General features: G+C 40.4%; 1 protein-coding gene across 1 annotated transcript in view; it reads right to left on the bottom strand.

Annotated features, from left to right (window-relative positions):
* Positions 1-21,076, bottom strand: part of fn1a (fibronectin 1a) — a 39,311-nt gene extending 18,235 nt beyond the window's left edge. The window contains exons 1-18 of the mRNA XM_047370305.1: positions 20,773-21,076; positions 19,928-20,053; positions 18,893-19,027; positions 18,465-18,593; positions 18,125-18,262; positions 16,706-16,864; positions 14,560-14,757; positions 14,245-14,427; positions 13,863-14,039; positions 11,199-11,354; positions 10,935-11,063; positions 9,970-10,113; positions 2,623-2,744; positions 2,334-2,502; positions 2,032-2,217; positions 1,799-1,927; positions 1,576-1,665; positions 289-483 (exon numbers count right to left, since the gene is read on the bottom strand). Coding sequence (XP_047226261.1) covers positions 289-483; positions 1,576-1,665; positions 1,799-1,927; positions 2,032-2,217; positions 2,334-2,502; positions 2,623-2,744; positions 9,970-10,113; positions 10,935-11,063; positions 11,199-11,354; positions 13,863-14,039; positions 14,245-14,427; positions 14,560-14,757; positions 16,706-16,864; positions 18,125-18,262; positions 18,465-18,593; positions 18,893-19,027; positions 19,928-20,053; positions 20,773-20,896 — 2,689 coding nt within the window. The 5' untranslated portion in view covers positions 20,897-21,076. The remainder of the gene's footprint in view (positions 1-288; positions 484-1,575; positions 1,666-1,798; positions 1,928-2,031; positions 2,218-2,333; positions 2,503-2,622; positions 2,745-9,969; positions 10,114-10,934; positions 11,064-11,198; positions 11,355-13,862; positions 14,040-14,244; positions 14,428-14,559; positions 14,758-16,705; positions 16,865-18,124; positions 18,263-18,464; positions 18,594-18,892; positions 19,028-19,927; positions 20,054-20,772) is intronic.
* Between the last annotated feature and the right edge of the window lie 1,448 nt (positions 21,077-22,524).

Below are 22,524 nucleotides of genomic sequence, written 5' to 3'. Positions count from 1 at the left end.
TCGGCATCGGTCACATAAGTCAAACATCTAGTTAAAGGGAAATATATGCAATATCGCTACAAATCTGTTATCGACCATAACAGCAGTGTTAATTTCAGATATCAATATTGGCCCAAATTTTCATATCAGCGCAGCCCTAAAACAAAGCTTTCTAAAATGGAATTTACTTCACTGATGTAGTTTATTGGGGGGAGGTTTGGCTCATTTGAGTCACAATTACACAGCAATCTCACTTTTAAGCACCCATACATAGTGATTTAAAATTGGTAATGAATGCTGTTTTTTAACCTGGCAGTGGTTCCCCAGTAGTGTTGACTTGAACAAAGATAGGTTCACTCTCCAGACTGTCTTCCACAGCATATATGCTAATGTTGTAGGATATCCCTGGCAGTAGGTCGCTCAGAGTTACAGACGTTGCTGTATCAGGAAGAGTGAGCTCCGTGCTTTCACCCTCCTCTGATGGCACAAAGACAACACGATATCCTGCACAGAAAAATAAAATTTAGTTTATTTACTGTAAGCAAAAAGTCCCACAGAACTGTAACAGGCTGTGACTGGGGCCGAATAACAGCATTGTAATAAGGTTACAAGGTATACCGCAGTTTCATAATATCGACATTTTTGTTTATTGTAGAACCATTACTACCGCAAATTTACCTGGTGTTCATTCTCTATTTTTGTTCAGGCCTCACACTACTTCGTACACCTTTTTTGAAAGTGTGCTCTGCTTTATCACAGATTTAGGTTTTGCTATTTAAATGTAATAGTACTGTAATAGTACTTGTGATTAAATCATGATTTTCAGGATATTTACACATGAATCTGTTTTAATAAATTATGATGCATTTAATTCATCTCGAAAGTTGGATCTCAAATCTATAAAAGGAATCAGATGAGCACACACTAGTTTGAAAACCACCAGTATTGTTTCTGTGCCAGCTGCTTGGAGAAATAGAGGCCAATAATAATGCATTTATCTCAATTTTATGAGTTGCATTACTAAGCAAACGTGTACACAAATAAGAGCTTGAACAGCACAGTATATGCCACTGGTTTAATGAGATACAAACCATCAAAAGCTGTAATAAATACTTCATCAAAAGCTGTAATAAATAGCTCATATCTGTAGCTTTCCCTGTTTATGTGCACAGCAACTATAGTGGAAGCTGAAATGTAAGACCTTGAAATTACTCAGGATTCCGACTTCAGGCGGCATCCTTGTTGCATGTACAACTTGGAACTTGGAAAACTGACTTCTGTCTACATGTGCACAAAATAGCTTAATCTATCAAAATGCTCATCTGCGCTCTGCCACTCCATTTGCTGAATTGTGTATCAAAATTATAGAGGAGGAAATAATTTAAAAAACATTTCTGGCTCTATTGATTTTCAACATTATTTGAATATGTGTTATCTTTACAGAAGTAGTAATTGCATTTGACACTCAGTAAATTAAAGTGTAAGTAAGTTCAAAGTTTTGTTTCAAATGTTTTGTTTTAATTCTGCAGTTTTGTGAAACCATGCTTTTTAACAATAGGTTTTCATTCTGTCAGAGATTCATGCCTTGTAACATACCAGTGATTGGAGCTAGGGGTCTTTCCCAGCTGATCACAATTGAAGTATCTCCCACCTCCTCTACTTCATGTTCCTTCGGAGCATCAGGTGCTGTGAGAAATAAAAAGAAATCCTTGATCAGATGATCTATATGAGATCTAAAGAAGATGCATTATATGTTCCTTGTAGCTTCTTTTATTCTCACTCTAGTTGAACTGTAAGGGACATTCATGAGTCTACCCACCAGTTGTTTGTGAAGTAGCGAGAATGAGGTTGGCCTCTTCTCCATCTGTAACCTCATAGACGTTAACATTGTATTTCCTGCCTGGCAAAAGCTCGTTAATGTTCACTGAAGTGGCTGAACGGGGCAAATCTGACATGAGGGAAAAGATCATTGCAGTAAATTAAAACTGACAACAGTACCTTCACAGTACTTTGGCACAAACCCATACCCTAAATGTTCATTTTTCCACTAACCTAGAACAAAAGGTTGCCCAGTTCCCTGACCCTGTTCAATCAGCTCATACTCCACTCTAAAGCCAGACACGGTGTCAGAGGCAGAAACCCAGGAGACAACGAAGCTGTTGGAGGTGATTTCTGTCACTGATTCGGAGATCTCAACTACAGGGGGGGGAAGCGTGGTTTCTCCATATAATGGAATTACTAAAACAGAAAAAATGATTTTATATTAATTAGGCAGGCAATATATAGGAACTAGACAAAAGAAAAAAATGTTTTAAACATTCAGTTATCACTGAGATCTGTCTCCATTAACTCACGTGATCCGTAAGTGGTGGTGAAGTCAAAGCGAGTAATCTCTCTGTGTCCAAACCGAAGCACACTGATCAGCTGGCCCTCATATGTAATCCCCGGTTTGAGGCCAGAGATGGTGTAGGAGTTAAGATGACCAGGAATGACAACCTCCCTCCATGGGCTAGCTGTGTCTTTCTGTATTAAAGAAATTTTAATTGCAACTGGAAGTTAAATTTGTTGATAAATATTCAGACCCATTAAATTAAGAACATTAACTTTTTTTGTATTTTCTTTGTTCAATCAGGAAAAACTCACCACTCTCCATTTCAGGATGTACTGGGTTATATGGGCTGATGATGGAGTGTTCCACTGAACAGGATGGGAATTTTGCTGGCCACCAGATTCTGCTATGATTACCTGAACGGGACGAGGACCACCTGGGATTGGGGTTCACAGAGAGGTGTAAGCAGAACCACTTGGGTTGTTAAAATACAAATCAACAACCAGTTAGTCTGGAATCAAAGAAACTAAAAAAACAACAAATTTATGTAAGCGCCTTCAGGTTGTGATGACATCAATACTCTGTGTGGAAACTGTTAAAACAGTAATTAAGACTCAGAATTGTATTCTTCAATAAATGTAAGGTCAGTTGAACCACAGACATGTAAGGAGTTGCTTAAACGCAAACATTATTTTCTGCAAAATGTAATTTATATTGTTTATTCAGTGTACAAGAAAGAGCAAGACTTTCACATTGTAACAGGAAGGCTAATTGCCGTACAGAAAAGTTGTACTAGTTCATCCTTTTAGGTTTAAAACACCTGGATTTGGAGCCTTCTAGAAATCTCAGAGTATGGTTTGGATCTACAGGGGTTGGACAATGAAACTGAAACACCTGTCATTTTAGTGTGGGAGGTTTCATGGCTAAATTGGACCAGCCTGGTAGCCAGTCTTCATTGATTGCACATTGCACCAGTAAGAGCAGAGTGTGAAGGTTCAATTAGCAGGGTTAGAGCACAGTTTTGCTCAAAATATTGAAATGCACACAACATTATGGGTGACACACCAGAGTTCAAAAGAGGACAAATTGTTGGTGCACGTCTTGCTGGCGCATCTGTGACCAAGACAGCAAGTCTTTGTGATGTATCAAGAGCCACGGTATCCAGGGTAATGTCAGCATACCACCAAGAAGGACAAACCACATCCAACAGGATTAACTGTGGACGCAAGAGGAAGTTGTCTGAAAGGGATGTTCGGGTGCTAACCCGGATTGTATCCAAAAAACATAAAACCACGGCTGCCCAAATCACGACAGAATTAAATGTGCACCTCAACTCTCCTGTTTCCACCAGAAATGTCCGTCGGGAGCTCCACAGGGTCAATATACACGGCCGGGCTGCTATAGTCGAACCTTTGGTCTCTCATGCCAATGCCAAACGTCGGTTTCAATGGTGCAAGGAGCGTAAATCTTGGGCTGTGGACAATGTGAAACATGTATTGTTCTCTGATGAGTCCACCTTTACTGTTTTCCCCACATCCGGGAGAGTTACGGTGTGGAGAAGCCCCAAAGAAGCGTACCACCCAGACTGTTGCATGCCCAGAGTGAAGCATGGGGGTGGATCAGTGATGGTTTGGGCTGCCATATCATGGCATTCCCTTGGCCCAATACTTGTGCTAGATGGGCGCGTGCGTCACTGCCAAGGACTACCGAACCATTCTTGAGGACCATGTGCATCCAAAACATTGTATCCTGAAGGCGGTGCCGTGTATCAGGATGACAATGCACCAATACACACAGCAAGACTGGTGAAAGATTGGTTTGATGAACATGAAAGTGAATTTGAACATCTCCCATGGCCTGCACAGTCACCAGATCTAAATATTATTGAGCCACTTTGGGGTGTTTTGGAGGAGCGAGTCAGAAAATGTTTTTCTCCACCAGTATCACGTAGTGACCTGGCCACTATCCTGCAAGAAGAATGGCTTAAAATCCCTCTGACCACTGTGCAGGACTTGTATATGTCATTCCCAAGATGAATTGACGCTGTATTGGCCGCAAAAGGAGGCCCTACACCATACTAATAAATTATTGTGGTCTAAAACCAGGTGTTTCAGTTTCATTGTCCAACCCCTGTACATTCTCTATGGGATTAAAATGCCTGCAGAGGTTAAAGTTTTGCTAACTTGGCTAACTGCTAATAAAAATGCTTAAGCCATCTGCAATTATTTATGACAGGAAGGCTAGAAAGAAATGATTTGAATGCTGTCAATTACGGTTTACAAACAGAAATCACAATTGCCCAAAGATAATAACAGCTTGTCAAAGCTTTGGAAAAATTGGAAATTATCCACAAAATTCTGATCGATGCATATCTGGGAGTAAATATAATCAATGCATTTCTTATGGGTTAAATCATATTAATGCTTTAAAAACAGGAAAATCTACTGCATACCAATATCAGTACATTTTTAGTTTCAAACCCCAATCACTTCACTAAACTTTAATAAACACAGCCAGCCAGTGTTCAGCTGTGTTTTCCTGAACAGAAAAAAGTAGCAGGTTGCCGTGAGATTCCAGCACAGATTTCCTTTCCTGGAGGGGAAGAAACGTCTGTCTTTCTTGTTCTACTTTATCAAGTTTTTAAATCTTGTATTTTTGGAAATGTAGATCAAATGAGAACTACATCTAACAAGGAAATATTAAAAGATTAGATTTTTTAAAGCTCTTTTTTTTATTTTGGACAAAATATACTTATGTCAAACCTCAATAAGAATCTTCCTATTTAACTAATAGCTTATCGTGGTCTTCATCAACCGTTAGACAACTATACCTGTGATTCATTATTGGACTAAAACACAAGTTCAGTAGATCTTGGAGGAGGGTCAAAATTGTCATGTCCAACTGGCACGCAAACAACAACTTGAGTTTAAATCTAAATGGAAAATGCTTTCTCATTTAACAAATGTGTTTAATTTAGAAACGCACCAAAAAAATCAGATGGGGTCTGGATTTTTAGGCTGACCAGTAATCAACCCAATGGAAACTCAAAAAATATTTTTCCGATCAGCAAACACACTATACCTAACGAAGCATTTTATTACAATAAAATTAGACTGCTACCCTTTAAAGTAGAGAGAGTTCAGCAGATAACAGGAAGGCTGAACATACAACAGGAAAATGTGCTCTATTCTGTACTCTGTATTCTGTTCTTTGGAAATGTTAGCAGCCTTTTGAACATTTCAGAGGGTCTACATTCTCTAGAAAAAAGATCCAGAGAGTTATGCTAACAGTTACTAATGCTAACCGCACTAATCCATAAGACAATATGCTAAAGGCAGCTTGCAATGTCAACTTTGTCATATTGTCTTTGCTGTGAGATAAAAAAAAAAACATAATATAACTTCACTTGTCTCTATACTAATAAAGAAATAAATATATGACAATAATGTATGTCTATTAAGAGAAGAAGGATTTAAAAAACATCATTTTGAATCCTGTTAATCTCAGAATTTGAAAAGAAATCTGTATTGACACGTCAAATCTAGAGATGAGAACCCAGACACAAAACTGATTGATAGATCTCTAGTTTTATTGCCTAATTTAGAGTCTCAGTTTAAGCCAAACAGAACTAAACAACATTTAACAGGTTTTCCAACCTGGGGAGTCTGTGGGAAAACCTTTTAATTCTTGGTCATTATTGCACCTGACAGCACTCAGGAAAGAGTTGTGGTCTGGTTTCCAAAACAAATGACAGCTCAACCTTAACTGAATGAAGAATACACTGCCAACTTATCAGCTCAGCGGATACAAGAGAGGAAACATGATATGAGAAGCAATTTAAAATAACTGCAGCCATGATGAATACCTAAAAGGGTACTTGTACTCGTCGTCTTCCGCTTTATCCGGGACCGGGTCGTGGGGGCAGCAGATTCAGCAGAGACACCCAGACGTCCCTCTCCCCAGACACCTCTTCCAGCTCCTCCGGGTGGAGCCCAAGGCGTTCCCAGGCCAGCCGAGAGACATAGTCCCTCCAGCGTGTCCTGGGCCGTCCCCTGGGCCTCCTCCCAGTGGGACGTGCCTCCCAAGGAAGGCATCCGGTATAGATGCCCGAGCCACCTCAACTGGCTCCTCTCGATGTGGAGGAGCAACGACTCTACTCCGAGCTCCTCCCGGATGGCCGAGCTTCTCACCCTATCTCTAAGGGAGTGCCCGGCCACCCTACGGAGGAAGCTCATTTCAGCCGCTTGTATCCGGGATCTCGTTCTTTCGGTCATGACCCAAAGTTCACGGCCATAGGTGAGGGTAGGAACGTAGACCGACCGGTAAATCGAGAGCTTTGCTTTTCGGCTCAGCTCTCTCTTCACCACAACGGACCAGCACAGTGCCCCCATTACTGTAGCAGCCGCACCAATCCGTCTGTCGATCTCCTGCTCGATTCTTCCCTCACTCGTGAACAAGACCCCGAGATACTTAAACTCCTCCACTTGAGGCAGGAACTCCCCTCCAACCTGAAGAGGACAAGCCACCCTTTTCCGGTCGAGTACCATGGCCTCTGACTTGGAGGAGCTGATCTTCATCCCAGCCGCTTCACAGCGCATGCTGTAGGTCTTGGCTAGAGGGGGCCAGCAGGACACGTCATCTGCAAAAAGAAGAGACGAAATCCACTGGTCCCCAAACCAGAACCCCTCCGGCCATTGGCTGCGTCTAGAAATCCTGTCCATAAAAGTTATGAACAGGACCGGTGACAAAGGGCAGCCCTGCCGGAGTCCAACATGCACCGGGAACAGGTCCGACTTAGTGCCGGCAATGCGGACCAAATTCCTGCTCCGCTTGTACAGAGACCGGATGGCCCCTAATGAAGGGCCCCCAATTCCATACTCCTGGAGCACCCCTCACAGGGCATCATGAGGGACACAGTCGAATGCCTTCTCCAGGTCCACAAAACACATGTGAACCGGTTGGGTAAACTCCCATGAACCCTCGAGCACCCTGTAGAGGGTATAAAGCTGGTCCAGTGTTCCACGGCCGGGACGAAAACCACACTGCTCCTCCTGAAGCTGAGGTTCGACTATCGGCCGGATTCTCCTCTCCAATACCCTGGTGTAGGTCTTACCAGGTAGGCTGAGGAGTGTAATTCCTCTGTAGTTGGAACACACCCTCCGGTCACCCTTCTTATGAAGGGGGACCACCACCCCAGTCTGCCAGTCCAGAGGCACTGTCCCCGACCGCCACGCAATGTTGAAGAGGCGTGTCAACCATGACAGCCCCACAACATCCAGAGATTTGAGGTATTCAGGGCGGATCTCATCCACCCCCGAAGCCTTGCCACTGCGGAGCTTTTTAACCCCGGGACACCACCTAAAAGGGTATCAAGTTTTTAATGCAAACAGATGTGTTCAGCAGCCTCCTGATGTAAGCTCTGGAGATAGAATCTGGTAGCTTCTATAAAGAACTGGGGTTTTCTAACCATTTTTCCAAACAGCAGAGCTGTAATAAATGTTTTTGAGCAAGTGGCTCGGTTAACCAGATGCTGTGAGCAAATACACAAACCTCAAAAACAATCTGGAACCAATTACTGCCTATAACAGACCCACAAAGCCACCGGCCAGGGTAAGGGTTACACAGAATCATATGCAGGACGGGCATTAAAATAGTTGCTTGCTTGCAGCTGAGATACTAAATGTTTCAGAAACAGTTTCCCAGAGTTGCTTGCAGACATCTTTGTAATGCACAATGACACACTCATGCATGTAAACTATCCACCTGTAGACATAACACCCATCCTTGACATTCAGGCGGACACACAGCATGATGGTGATAAGGAACATAGGAGGCAGTAAACTGAGGCGCTAACAGAAGTCATCCTGATAATAAAAAATGGTTTGAAGATTAAAAACCACCAGACACAGGAAGAGATTAACAGATAACAGGCAGAATAACACGTTAAAGAAGATTGTATCAATTTTTATGCATAGTTAGAGGCTTGTGAAAACTTGCAAAGTGAAAAAAAATCTGTAACTTTGGTTTTCTTTTTTTTACCTTTTATAGTGTTTTGCTTTCTTAGGTAACTGACTAAAAGCCTGGAAATCTTGCTGCCTTCAATCAGTGCATGCTGTATTTCACCTTATAACGCACACACATGCACAAATACACAAAAATACACACGGTGCAAGTTTACAGATGGTTGCTATTATGGCCACTTATGTCAGGGAAGTGGCCTATGTTTTAAATCTGCCTTCAACCTGCTTCAGCAAACAAGTAAATGTAATGTTTCTTCACTTAAGACCCAACAATTTTAATCAGGACTCACTTCCACAACGTTTACAGCTTTACTTAGTATTTTATCAATTTAGTAAAATCTTTTATCAATAAAATGACTAAATCTATGTGACTTTTTAAGGAAATACGGAAAAAAAAGAAATTACCCAAACAGGGTACACTTAAGAAATATCCTTGAAATTTAAAGAAGCAAACCATGAAAAGCAAGAAAGACTCTAAGCTTAACTGTAATGAGATTCGATGTTCAGATATTCAGGGATGGAGGGCACCATGTGTTCTGTGGCTGTATCCAGTCATGGACTGGGGCGTTTTAGTACAGCTGTGGCAACAACGCAAGCAATGAACCCCCTGCTGGCAGGAACAAAAGCTCAAAGTGGGGGTGGGCATACCTGTTAAAATAGGAAATCACAGCCCCCTCCTTTAACTGTCTGCTTCACATCAAAGTCAAGGGCCTCATATGAGGGGTGGCTTAGACAAACATATTCCCAGTGTTAAAGCTTGGTTTGTGAAGTCAGCAATCTGAGAAAAAAGTTGCAAAAGGTGACTGGGGTAAATCTGTCCTTCACCGTTTCATGCATAAAATCTGGACAGGTCCAGAAAGATGTGTGGATGATTTAATGTTTTTCTGTACTGTCATGTACTTCATAGCAGGGCATGCTTCAATGCAGATGTGCTCTTTAAGTAAAAAAAAAAAACTAAAGTGGAAAATGTGGGAGAGCATCCATTTCTGACCCATAAGAGGCATGATGTGAATTGCATGGCAGGGAAATTTACTATTTCCTTTAAAACATCAAATTAAGGTCCATTTGAGACTGATTTAAACACCAGATTTGGCTGGCGATAAATAAACATAAAGAATACAGAAAAGAATGAAACTACAAACATCCACACTCATTCATTGCTCTGAAGTATTGGCTCCTAAGTTTGTACACTAACCAGAGACGAGCCATTGTGGCCTTTCACAACTCAACTCAAGCCACCAAAGACCTACAACTCTGAAAGCGTACACAAATGCAGCTGTAGCAAACCAACCCACTTCCCACCTACTCGTCAACTCGGCTTAGTGATTTCATCCCCTGGCAGCTCAGAGCCTTAACAGAAGCAGGTTGATTCACTTGCATAGGTCACACTAAGACAGAACGAAAGCATCTCCGGGAAAGCATAAAAGCATTAGGTGAAAGAGATAACTACCATTTTACCTTCTGATCTACCAAATGTTTTACCAAGTAGAAAATCCATTCAAATACCTTGGAGAGAATACTGCACACATTTGTATTCACTAATGTCATTCCCACAGAGCATCTTTAATAGATTTCAGGACAGCAGTGCATGCAATAAAATGTTTAAAGCATCATTACAAAACCTAAATAGAAATATCTTACCAGGATATGACAGTTGGGGTTCGCATCCATGCTCTGCAACGCCATTGCCATAGCAAATGCACTTATACATGACTCCTTGGATGACTTTGTCCCAAGATTCTCCAACCTGGTAGATGGTTCTTGTCTCTGGGTCCTGGCAATGGTCTGAGAGCACAATAATAAAAATTAGCAACAAAAGTTAACTCAAGGACTGTGATGGACTGGCGACCTGTCCAGTGTGTTCCCCGCCTCAGGCCCAATGACAGCTGGAGATAGGTGCCAGTCCCCCCTTGACCCTGCAAGGATAAATGGGTATAGAAAATAGATGGATGGATGAAGTTATTTCCATGTACTTTAGTTCTACAGAGCCACATCTTCTTCTAGGCTTTTGAAGAGGAGTTGGCCATCAGCCATCAGGCTTCGGACGTTTTTTCAAAGTTTTTTTTGCTTTGCCTCTATTGTACTCACTGAATCTAGTATCTTACCATTTTTTATAAGATTGTTTTTTAATTCCATTGAACTCTGGACTATTAATCATTCAGACAAAGAAGTGATAAACCAGTGTAGTGCCTAACATGCACTTTAGCAAAAAAATCATTTTAAATTAGGTTTGCTGACACTGTTACTTGCAGCCTGTGTCAGACATTTTGTTTACATTTTGTGACTAAATCTACATAAATTACAAATGGTAACAGTTCACAAGATAAAAGTTTATTTTAGTGCCAACAAAGAGTCCCAAAACATTATTAACTGAAAACTTGACCCACACTAAATAGTCTGCTGAAGCTCCTGGATTTTTTTAGCTTTCAGTTACTGCTCATCTGCTGTCTTGTCAACGTTCTTTATTGTTTTAAAGATCAGTCATTGCACACTGTGTTTTAATACTATTTATATTCATCATTTTTATAAAATTTATCCTCAACCATCCACACAGAACGTAAAACCCAAGTACAAAGTTGCGGAACCTGAACCATTACTAAACCCACCAATGGCGTCACACTTCCAGCGACCGCGGCCCTGACCAAAGCAGGTACAGTTCATCATGTATCCTTCTTCGTGGTTTTTGGAGAAAGTCTGGTTAACCTCGTAGGTCACACCATCCACAAGACAATGGTCTGCATGGAAGAGATACGACAAATCATGGATGGGAACAAATGCTTTTCATTGTGTTTTTTCAACTATTTTTGTTGCCATTTTTTGCAGGTGCGGCTAAAACAACATTAAGGTGATCAGGTTCCACTGACCAATACCTTTAAGCTGGGAGTAAGCGACACAGCTCCATTCCCCTCTTCCATTGCCGACACAGGTACAACGCATCATGTGACCAAGAACATCATGTCTTTTATCCCACTGTTCGCCTACGCGATACATCACCCCCTCGCTTGCTGTGCACACTTCTTCATTTGCTAAATCACAAACAGAAACAAATGTACAGACCATTTCTTCAAACTGGAAATATCACTGCATCCCATAATTATCACAAAGAGCTGTAGTGAGAACAACAGTCATAAAATGCCTGTGAATAGAAAAGAAAGTTTGATTACCAGTTAGAAACAGCCGTCTTGTGTTCTCATGTGTGAATGACTGTGTGTGTTCATCATAGGGTTTTAGTTAATTAATAGAAGGAGCATCAGAGACAAAAAGTTTCCAAGTGTGGCTGCAACAAGCAGAGACCAGCCTTTAGGTGCCAGCCTAAAAATGGGTTATTAAAATAAAGTTTGAGGCACACCGGCTTTATTTCAGCCCAGCTCTTCCTCTGTTACGGGTTCCACATGAAGGAAGGTATATACGCAGAACGCACAACAAGTTCTGAAGAAGAACAAAGCTTTTATTGTTGAAAATTACAAATTAATCACATGTAAAATCACCAATGGAGTTAAATTTCCTAACAGCAGGTGAAAGAGCAGACAGGAATTAAATCCAGATGTGGATGATGTGATGCCTGAAAGAATTGCATTTTAACACGACTTTGTTACAAAATTAGGCATAAATAAAAATAAATTAACAATCTAGACCAAGCTTGAAGAATTCATAGCAGGTTGATTTCTGCAGGTTCTGACTCTGAAATACCTCAGAAATGATTTGTTAGCAGATTAACTTTATAATAATACTTAATAATGTGGATGAAAGTTGCCCTAAAAAAAGCCCCATTCTGGTGATATTTGGACATATTCCTGTCACATAAAAAGCTTTTTAAAATTGTTTGTGGTACGAATGAGGACATAACTTTTCACTAACTATATCAGATGTGAATATTAAAGCCATACATGACTAAAATATGTTTTTTATATGTTCATTGTAAAAAGATGGACACGCCATCATTCAAATGTCGGGTTTTATGTATCAGAACATAAGAAAAATGATTTGTTCTTTAACAGTTTCTATAATTACTTCTAAAACTCTACAGGCCTCAGTTAGCTGGTTGCATTTTGAAGGTTCTGACATTAAAATTAGAAATTGTTCTGAGGCATTTTCACTGTTCATTGAAAATGCATTTAATCAAAAACGTTTTCCAGGAATAACAAGGTCATGTTGAGCTTATGTATGCAACTTCAGGCCTGAGCAGGTAATTAGGGTAATTCAATTACTTATTTTAACAGAATCATCTTTACTGTGAACCAAGTCTTACTAACAATGTGTTATTTGCTACTGACTCATAATGCTGATGCTCACATAGTGCCTGGCTTCGGAAGAACCCCTTCTATTCAACACTTTAATTCCCAAATAAGAAACCTGAGAAGCAGTTAAGACAAGCAAAGGGGTCTAATTAAATACGTTTCTTTTGAACGATTAGAATGAGACAGGAGATCATACAATGTAAATAACTGAATTTACATGATGAGATTGGGTCCTGGATGCTAAAACACACCTGGAGACTGTTTTCTGACTAGATAACAGAGGATTACCAAACCGGCTTTGAAGACGTTTAGAGAGAAAGCATGATCTCCAGGTCTGTTGAAACAACCCATTAACATCTCAAAATCCTTGTTTGTTTTGACAATGGCTGCAAAGCAGTTAATTCCAAATTGAAGGCAGCCTGCTCCTTTCAGCAGAGGAATGGGTTTACCTCACACAAACAGCTCAGACAATAGCAAAGGTGTTTAAACAGACACCCCTCCCCAGCTGTTGTTAAAACTTGACAGGATAGTTTTAACAACTTGGTGTCAGCCAAGAGGTGGTCTCACTAGTGGAAGAAGGATTTCTAAAGAAATTACAAAGAACATTTTGGTCCATTTGATCCGGTAAGTTAGAAAACACCTGGATCCAGACATGTACACCAATAATAAACATGTTAGGGGTCTGCTTAAATCGTTTCTTCAGCGTGAAAGGATCATCGGCCCAAAACTGTTTCACTGGTCTCAGTCTGTCACTCTTTTTACAGTATGTGGCTTCAATGTAAATTCAGAAACTCTGTTAGTCGATATATGAGGTTACAGGTTTGTAAATGAGACAGAGTCTGTGATATCAGCCAGGATTTCACTACAACAACACTCTGATAAGAAGACCCAGGTTGGGTTGATAATAAAACTCACATGGGGCTTGGAGGGACATGGTAATTAGCAGTGTTAATCAAGTTTGTTACTTTCAGGAAGGGAAAACGCTTGCCCTGCTACTTCTAATTCGGTACCAATGTGCTTAAATATTTAAAAACAAAAAGTATTTAAGTATTTGTTATGAAAAATTTTAAATGATGAGCCCTAATCAACCCAAAACAAGAAATTCACTTTAAATCATTAGCTATCAAAAGGGAATAAAACCTGTTAACAAGGCAGATATGACTGCATGGGCTGTATGAAACGTTCTGTGGCCGACGGCTTCTTTTGTACCCCAAAGAGTCGGGTACCCAAAGTGTGAAATGGCTGGCACCCAGTAGTGATAATAAAGCAAAACACCAGACTGGTTTAACGACTTACCGGCCATTGGACAGAACCCAAAACGATGATCTGTGTCGTAGTCTGTTGTGGTGCCACACCACTTCATGCCATCCTTCCGACCATCTGAGGTACAGTCAGTGTAGTTTCGGCCATTGTAGAGGAATGGAAAGTGACAGAGGGCACCGTTGGAATTACCCCCTCGTGTCATCACCACAACTGTTAAAGACAAAGGAAATCAGACATTTGAACTTCTTGGGATTTATCATCTAAACTTCAATACAAAATAGATTTTTGTGATCTTGTTGTATTAATGCAGAAACAAGCATGCAGGGTATCTGACAACAATCAAAATTAATGGTTAAAAATCAACTATTTCAAAATTCTCCTACGTTTTCCAGCTTTAATAACAATAACTGCTCACCATTCTTTTCTGTACAGAAGGAATATTTCTGGTCTTTCTCAAAGTCAGAAGAAGTGGAACACCACAACTGCCCATCACTGCGCCCTTCAGAGGTACATGAGTGGTAGGTCTTTCCCTTGTGAACAAATGGGAACACACAGGGAAGGCCTCCAGAGTTGCCACCGTACACTGGAGCTGGTCCATCTGGATGCCGACATGGAAACAAAAGCTAGTTATTGTTTGCCTTTTGACATTATTTAGGAGGACTTCTTTTCACAAAATGCCTCCAGCGAGTGGCTTAAATTAAATTAACAAAAAAAAAGGATTGTCTCTTACCCCACTGATCACAGCTTACACCATTTCCCATGCAGGTACAGATTATCTTTTTATTTCCCTGGCTCTTGATCCATCGCTGCCCACTGGAGTATGTCAGTTCTGAATCAGTCTTGCAGGGTCCCTCCAGGAGAAGCTCTGGTACAGCTACAGGGTGGTAGACCGCAGGCTGGATGTTGGGTACCACATGAGAGCCAGTGCCTGTAACACAATGTGTGACTCAAATGAGATGTCATGTGAAGAATACCAGCTTTGCCCCAACAGAAGCTATTACATGATTTTGCATTATGGGAGAAAAACATATTTATCGGCTGTAAAACAAAATAAATGGATTCTCTTTATGACAGAATAACGTAAGCATTCATTAACAGCTTGCATTCGGACTGGCACGTACAAGATAATAAATGGCTGCTGCAAAATACCCAGTAAGACATCAATGGCCAATTGGTGAGATGATTGTAAAATTAATGTTCAAATGATTGTAATGTAAGGTTGTGTCGAGATTATGAGCAGTTCGCATTTTATCTGCGGTTTAGCACTCCTAACAACCGTTGTGTAGATAAAAGGAAATTCAGATATAAGAGGCGACCTTGTGGTTACTTAGACAGAGAGAATATTAATACGAATTTTTCCCATTTTAAAACAAAGTCTCAAAAATGTCATTACTAATTTCAATCCAACACTATAAACCTTAATTTTGCAGTTAGATGGTTATCTACAAAGAAGCACAATGTAAACCAAAAGTAATGCTGATATTACATTAGTAGCTCAAGTGATTGTTCTTTTATTAAGCTTTTCATTTCTGTTTACTTTCCAATTAATTGTTACTCCGCCAGCTTTTCCTTAACATGTTCCATTTTGCAACATATTGTATACATATATGGCAAATAGCCTGTACTCGTGTAGTGCTATATCTAGTCCCAGGACCCCAAAGCGCTTTCCACTACCATCAGTCATCTGCACACATTCATACACACATTCACACACTGACAGTGGTAGGCTACATTGCAGCCACAGCTGCCCTGGGGCAGACTGACAGAAGTATATAATATTGGTAACAACTGCATGATTATTTTCACCTCCATAACTTTCAATGATGTATGGAAGGCACTTGATGGATTGTTATAGAGGAAGAGGTGCCTCTAGGATATTTACTGCTCACTACATCGACACAGAACCAGGTCTCAAAAATCTGAACTATCCTAAATTGACAGGAGCAAAAGCAAACTATTTCAGGGTGTAAGCGATGAGATGCTGCAGGTACTGAATGTGCTGCATAAAAACTACAATATCACCACTATTTACAGGGACTTGCTTATATTATGTTTTATACTTCCATTTGATTAATAAAATATAAGCTGACAAACACTGGCTGTTAAAGTGAATGTAAAACAGTAGTTGGAAATAAACTTTGAGTAAATAAACTAGTCGGTTTATTTTAAATCTATTAAATTATCTTAGTTATTTAAAACTTAACACATTTTGATAAGTACGTTGGATGCTAACTTGCATAAATTCTACCCGGAAATATTGATTTAAATCTAAGTAAAATGAATCCAAAGAGTTTTTGTAATACTTTCACTGGTTAACATCTAATAGTTTATCAGTTTATCACTGACACATCTGGAGAGCAGTACAAAAGAAACTTAGTAACAGTATTTCATAATAACAGATGAAGCGATAAATTATGAACATGTACATGAGCATTGTGAGGACTCTTTGAATTCCTTTAGTTGAACTTTACTCACATGAATTTGCACATTAAAAGGATCCAGTGAAAAATGGAAGAATTATCTCAGATAAAGGTGATAAATCACTGCTCACTCTTTTGGTTTCCACTGACATTATGTCACAACTACGACATTTTTCTACATCACTCTCCATAATCGTTTCAATCAGAGCACATTTTTTCTTTCCCAAATTCCCATGTGTGTTTTCCTGACAAAATCCCCGGTCCCACAAACAGTCCATGTCTCCTCATCTCATGATCTTAAGCTAAAAGACATGTCATTCTCACTTTGTCGCTTGGACACTCGGCACCTCTTATCTCTCTCTCCAAAGACATCCGTCTTTGGTAGAAATTCGTCTCCAAGTGCAGAGGTATGAGGCACAGGGAAAAAAAGTAAACCTGGATATTATTAATTCTCACCCAGGCCAGTGGTGTGACGTGAGGCATGTCGTTCACACTTCATCTCTCCACGGCCGTTCCCTGTGCAGAGACAATGGAGCTGGTGGCCGCGAGAATCTGTCTTGGTCCATACATCTCCGATACGGTATGAGGTCCGAGTTTCCTGATCATTACAGCGATCTAAGAGAAAGAGGTTTATTTAGTATGAAAGTGATGAAAACTATAAACCTAAAAATGGTGCAAGTCTAGATGTAAGAAATGCTGTGACAACCTATGCCGCTGGAAATATTACTTAGTGGGGAGTTACTCCTCCTGGAGCTGTTTCCATGTCAGTATCTTAAAACTTTGCAGGTGATTTGTTAACATGAAGAAGGTACTGAAGACCTCTGGTAAATAAAACAGCCTTATTGGTCTCCCTAGATTCTCGAATGCAATAACAAGCTAATAAGCTTAAATATCTATCATTATTTGTTGCATCAGACAGCATAATTAAAGATGCATGTAGCTGTTTATGATGGGGACACAACTGTACAACATTTCCTCCAAAGCCTGTTGAAAACCTCCAGTATTTACAAGCTCAACTTTCCCCATAGTCCTCCAAGCGAGATTAGTTGGACATCAGAGGAAAAGGATTTGATTTTCTGCTTGAATGACACTCAGTGACCCAGATTTCTTGTTTGACAGACACTAAAGACAAACAAAAAGCAAACTATTGAACACAAATTAATTTACTTTAAGATTTCTAAAGCTATATCCGATTTTAAGGTTTTAACTAAAACGCAAAGATCAGAGATCATGCGGCCAATTTCTGATCACCGATTTTCGTTAAGGCTCCGACATGCAGATACCTATAAAACATGATTCTCTGGGAGCTTTTAATAAAAACTAAACTTTTTAAAATCAAACAAAATGTTTATTGTAAAATAATACAACGACTTCTAATAAACAGCCCAACATACTGAGCTGAATGAAGAAAAACGAGCAAAAAATTACTTACCTTCTTTACAAGACAGATTACGGTTAGCAACATTTGTTTTTTAGTTTTCGCACACAAGATACAAATTTCTTTTAAAAAAAGAATCAATTGAAAATAAAAAAAAATGTGTCTAGATATGAGCTGGCTGCAGGTTTTAAAGAGTTACAGTTTCAAAACTGCAATTCTACTGACATTAATTTAAAACACCTCACAGGAAATAGCTAACTTACTCTTTTTCACTCAGTAATAGCTTGCTCACAGAGGAGTGTGGTTTCCATTGTGACTGGGTTGCCCTTATGTATGGTGCGTTTACTGTTTCTAACAAGATCATACTTTTTGTCTCATCTGATTCTGGTCACCAGCCTTTTTCTTGGTACATCTCTAGTTTTAACCTAAAATAACAACAAATGGCATGGAATAACTCCTGGGAAAGAAAATACAGAGGAAGTAAGTTAAATAATTACTTCTGGATGTGCACGTGATCAGTCCATTTCCCTCTCCCAGACAGGTGCAATCGATTATCATCCATCCCTGGTACTGCTTCTCCCACGTCTCCCCAACAACGTAGGATGTTCCAACCGACTGGTCAACGCAACGCTCAGCTGCAACAATAAAAACTCATTCACGGCTATTTTCCACTCACTGCTCTCCCAGTTTCAACATTCACAATGGTTCTAAAATATTTTTAATCATTTTCTGAAAAGTATAAAACTTTTTGGCAGAAACAGAGAAACCATAGTCAGAGAATTCTGGCACACTGAACTTTATAGTCTGAGTAATCAGTTAGCTGTCTGAATGACTCACCAACAGGTTTACAAGTCCATTCTCCCTTCCCATTACCCAGACAGACACACTCCAGCATGTAGCCTCCTTCATGGGGTCTTCTCCAGGTGTCTCCGATCTTATATGAAGCCCCCCCATCATGACAGCGATCTGGTTAGGTAAACAGAAAGTAGATTTGAAGATTGTATGTAAACATAGTAAAGAAGAGCCACAGAAAAGGAAATAACTCAGATACTATCATCATTATCTAACGCTTCAGCTAACTGCAAGCAGCTGAATGGCATCATTTATCAATCAGCTACAGAGTATAAGGAGTTTAAGAAGTTTACTACAGTAAATCTGGCACACAGTGGCAGGAAAAAAAAAACTCCAGCCAGGATGCAACTGCAAGGGAGAACCACCCACCGAACAGAGAGGCTATGAGAGGAACCACAAACAGCAACACATACTTGCAATGGTGCAACTGATTCTGCCCTTCCCAGATCCAATGCAGGTGCAGTCCCAGATCATGCCATCCTTGGGGCTCTCAAACGTTTCTCCCATGCTGTAGTACTTCTGGCCCAGTTTGTCATAACACTTTTCCTCTGACATAGGTAAAGCAAAAAAGAAAATCATCTTTAGATTATTTGGAAAAATGATCATGCGGGTTATGGTAAAAATGGTATTTTTCTAAACTTTTCACATATACAAATCAGAAAAATTTAGCATTTGTATTGAGTGATTTATATCTCAGTTTTACAATAGATTCTCAATTGGATTTAGGGACATTCTAACACATAATTATGCTTTGCTTTAAATTATTCTATTGGGGGTCTCCCTGTCTGTTTAGGGTCTTTGTCCTGCTGGAAGGCAAACCTCCACCATTTATTTTGCAGACTCTAACTAGATTTATTATAAAACTGCTCTATAATTAACTCCTCCACCATCTCTGACCAGCTCTGGTCTCCACAGCATGATACTGTCACCACCGTGTTTCACCATGGGGGTGACATATTGATGTGTAGCATTACCTTCCCACCTCCTGTAGGCTAAAAGTTTAACATTTGTCTTTGTAGATTTACTCTTCCATTTTCAGTTAATGAATTGAGCAGTGCTAAAGGAGAAAAGGTCAGTGTATGGTTTTATAACATAACCCTGCTTTAAACTTCTCCACAGCTTTACCACTGAGCTTTCTGCTGTGTCCTTTGGTCTTGTGAGGCTATTTCTTCACTTATATTCTCTAACAAACCTCGGAGGCCTTACAGAACATCTTTGTTTAAACTGAGATTAAATTAGACAAAGATGTTCATCTTTGTCAAAGCATACTTTACTAATATGGTGACTCCTAAATGTAATTGGGTTCAGTGGAATTTATTTAGGGGTATCAGAGTAAAGGGGGCTGAATACGAATGCATAACACACTATTAAGGTTTTTGTATTTGACACAAAATGTAAAAGCATTCAGCATTTTCCTCTCAGGGCAGTGTAACCACACACAAACTAACCTTCTGGTTTGCTCCTGCACTTAATCCCAGCGACTCCATTGCAGGTACAGATCAGGATGCTGCCCAGAAACGGACGCTCCCACTGGTCGTTAACCTTATACATCTGACCGTTCTCTACACAGCCATCTGAGCAGAGAGGAGAGAACACTAAATGTTTCATAAAACACTCAGACAAGAGGGTGGGGGTCTATGTTGGAAAGACAAAAACCGTTCCTGGACAGAGGTCTCTCTTCACCACGGCTTCACACAAAGATCATTATCACTGGTTACACAACAAGAAAAGACTTTTTATATCTGAATAATGGATGTCTTAACTAAACAAACTCTGTCCATCATGTTTCTGAACAAACTCCAGCAGTAGTATTGGTAACAAGGTTTCAAAGGACTTCTAAACTGTCATAAATCACTTGCACAGGGTGGAGAAGAATAGCCATCCTCGTTTTCTCCCCCAACAGGAACCTTCTTTGTACAGAGCTCCCTACTTCCAGAGCAATTATATTTTTCCCCTTTAATCCACCTTACAATGGTTCCCCAGAGTCGTCTTTTGACTTTCTATGAACGTGGATCATTTCAGGTTTCATGTGGACAAAGAAGATGAGGAGGGCTTGAGTTAAAGGTTAACCCTGTGACCCAGAGAGCAGAGGCTGATCAAGGCAATTAGTGCTTGATGTCATCATTAGCCTGATAACATTAAACGCCTTAACAAATAAATTGTTTCAGATCAGCGACATTACGGATAAAGAGAACATAGGTCTAAATTAAAAAATTTTAAAAAGTCATAAAGTAATAAAAATAATGTAAGATGAAGAAATATCTATGCCGAGAAAAAGTTGAATCCGTTTTACCTGGAGAGACCGAGGAAACGCGATACTGCGGCGGATCATTGTGCGCCACATCAAGCATGCAGTTCACCGCGCTCCCGATGCACAGAGCGACCAGCAACCCGGCTGTGGAGCTGTGACCGGACATTTTGTTTAAAATCAGACCCACTCGGGTGCAGCAGGACTCGGCCACAGGTGCTCCTAGTGGGATTTTTGGTGTGTGATTACTTCAACGCCGCCGGAGAGTTTGGGGTTTCCTGCTGCGCTCCACTTTCTGCAGCTCTCCAACCTCCTCCGTCCGTCAGCGGCCCCTGAGTGGAGGTCCCCTGTCTGCTGGGAGCGATTTATCTGGGCATGGCTTAGTTTCAGACGGAGGGAGGTCCAACAATGCAAGAGACGACCCACGCAGCGTGTAAAAGAAGCAGAAAATCTTCTTCAACAAACCCCCTTTCTCAAGCCCCTTCTGAATTCTTGGTGCTTCTTTTGTGGCACGCAAAACTATTTTCACTGCTTTAAAACATTATTAACTTTATGAAATCCAAGCTACGAATGTAATAGGGAAATGGTTAGTTGTAGTAGTTTTAAAATATGGCAAGCCTCAAAATAATTAAGTAATTGAGACGCTTCTAAATGAAATGTGCTCTGTTGTGACCAAATAAACTTTTTAGCCAAACAAGATTTCTGTCAGATCTGTTACAAGTGGTTGAAATTTACAGCACCTTGCAAAACTACAGGTCCTTCTCAAAATATTAGCATATTGTGATAAAGTTAATTATTTTCCATAATGCCATGATGAAAATTTAACATTCATATATTTTAGATTCATTGCACACTAACTGAAATATTTCAGGTCTTAATACAGATGATTTTGGCATACAGCTCATGAAAACCCAAAATTCCTATCTCACAAAATTAGCATATCATTAAAAGGGTCTCTAAACGAGCTATGAACCTAATCATCTGAATCAACGAGTTAACTCTAAACACCTGCAAAAGATTCCTGAGGCCTTTAAAACTCCCAGCCTGGTTCATCACTCAAAACCCCAATCATGGGTAAGACTGCCAACCTGACTGCTGTCCAGAAGGCCATTATTGACACCCTCAAGCAAGAGGGTAAGACACAGAAAGAAATTTCTTTCTTTTGAACCAGAAACAGCGGCAGAAGCACCTGACCTGGGCTACAGAGAAGCAGCACTGGACTGTTGCTCAGTGGTCCAAAGTACTTTTTTCGGATGAAAGCAAATTCTGCATGTCATTAGGAAATCAAGGTGCCAGAGTCTGGAGGAAGACTGGGGAGAAGGAAATGCCAAAATGCCAGAAGTCCAGTGTCAAGTACCCACAGTCAGTGATGGTCTGGGGTGCCGTGTCAGCTGCTGGTGTTGGTCCACTGTGTTTTATCAAGGGCAGGGTCAATGCAGCTAGCTATCAGGAGATTTTGGAGCACTTCATGCTTCCATCTGCTGAAAAGCTTTATGGAGATGAAGATTTCATTTTTCAGCACGACCTGGCACCTGCTCACAGTGCCAAAACCACTGGTAAATGGTTTACTGACCATGGTATCACTGTGCTCAATTGGCCTGCCAACTCTCCTGACCTGAACCCCATAGAGAATCTGTGGGATATTGTGAAGAGAACGTTGAGAGACTCAAGACCCAACACTCTGGATGAGCTAAAGGCCGCTATCGAAGCATCCTGGGCCTCCATAAGACCTCAGCAGTGCCACAGGCTGATTGCCTCCATGCCACGCCGCATTGAAGCAGTCATTTCTGCCAAAGG

The sequence above is a fragment of the Girardinichthys multiradiatus genome, chromosome 7 (genome assembly GCF_021462225.1).
Source record: "Girardinichthys multiradiatus isolate DD_20200921_A chromosome 7, DD_fGirMul_XY1, whole genome shotgun sequence".
Taxonomy (NCBI): Eukaryota; Metazoa; Chordata; class Actinopteri; order Cyprinodontiformes; family Goodeidae; genus Girardinichthys; species Girardinichthys multiradiatus.
This window is presented reverse-complemented; position numbering and strand designations above follow the sequence as displayed.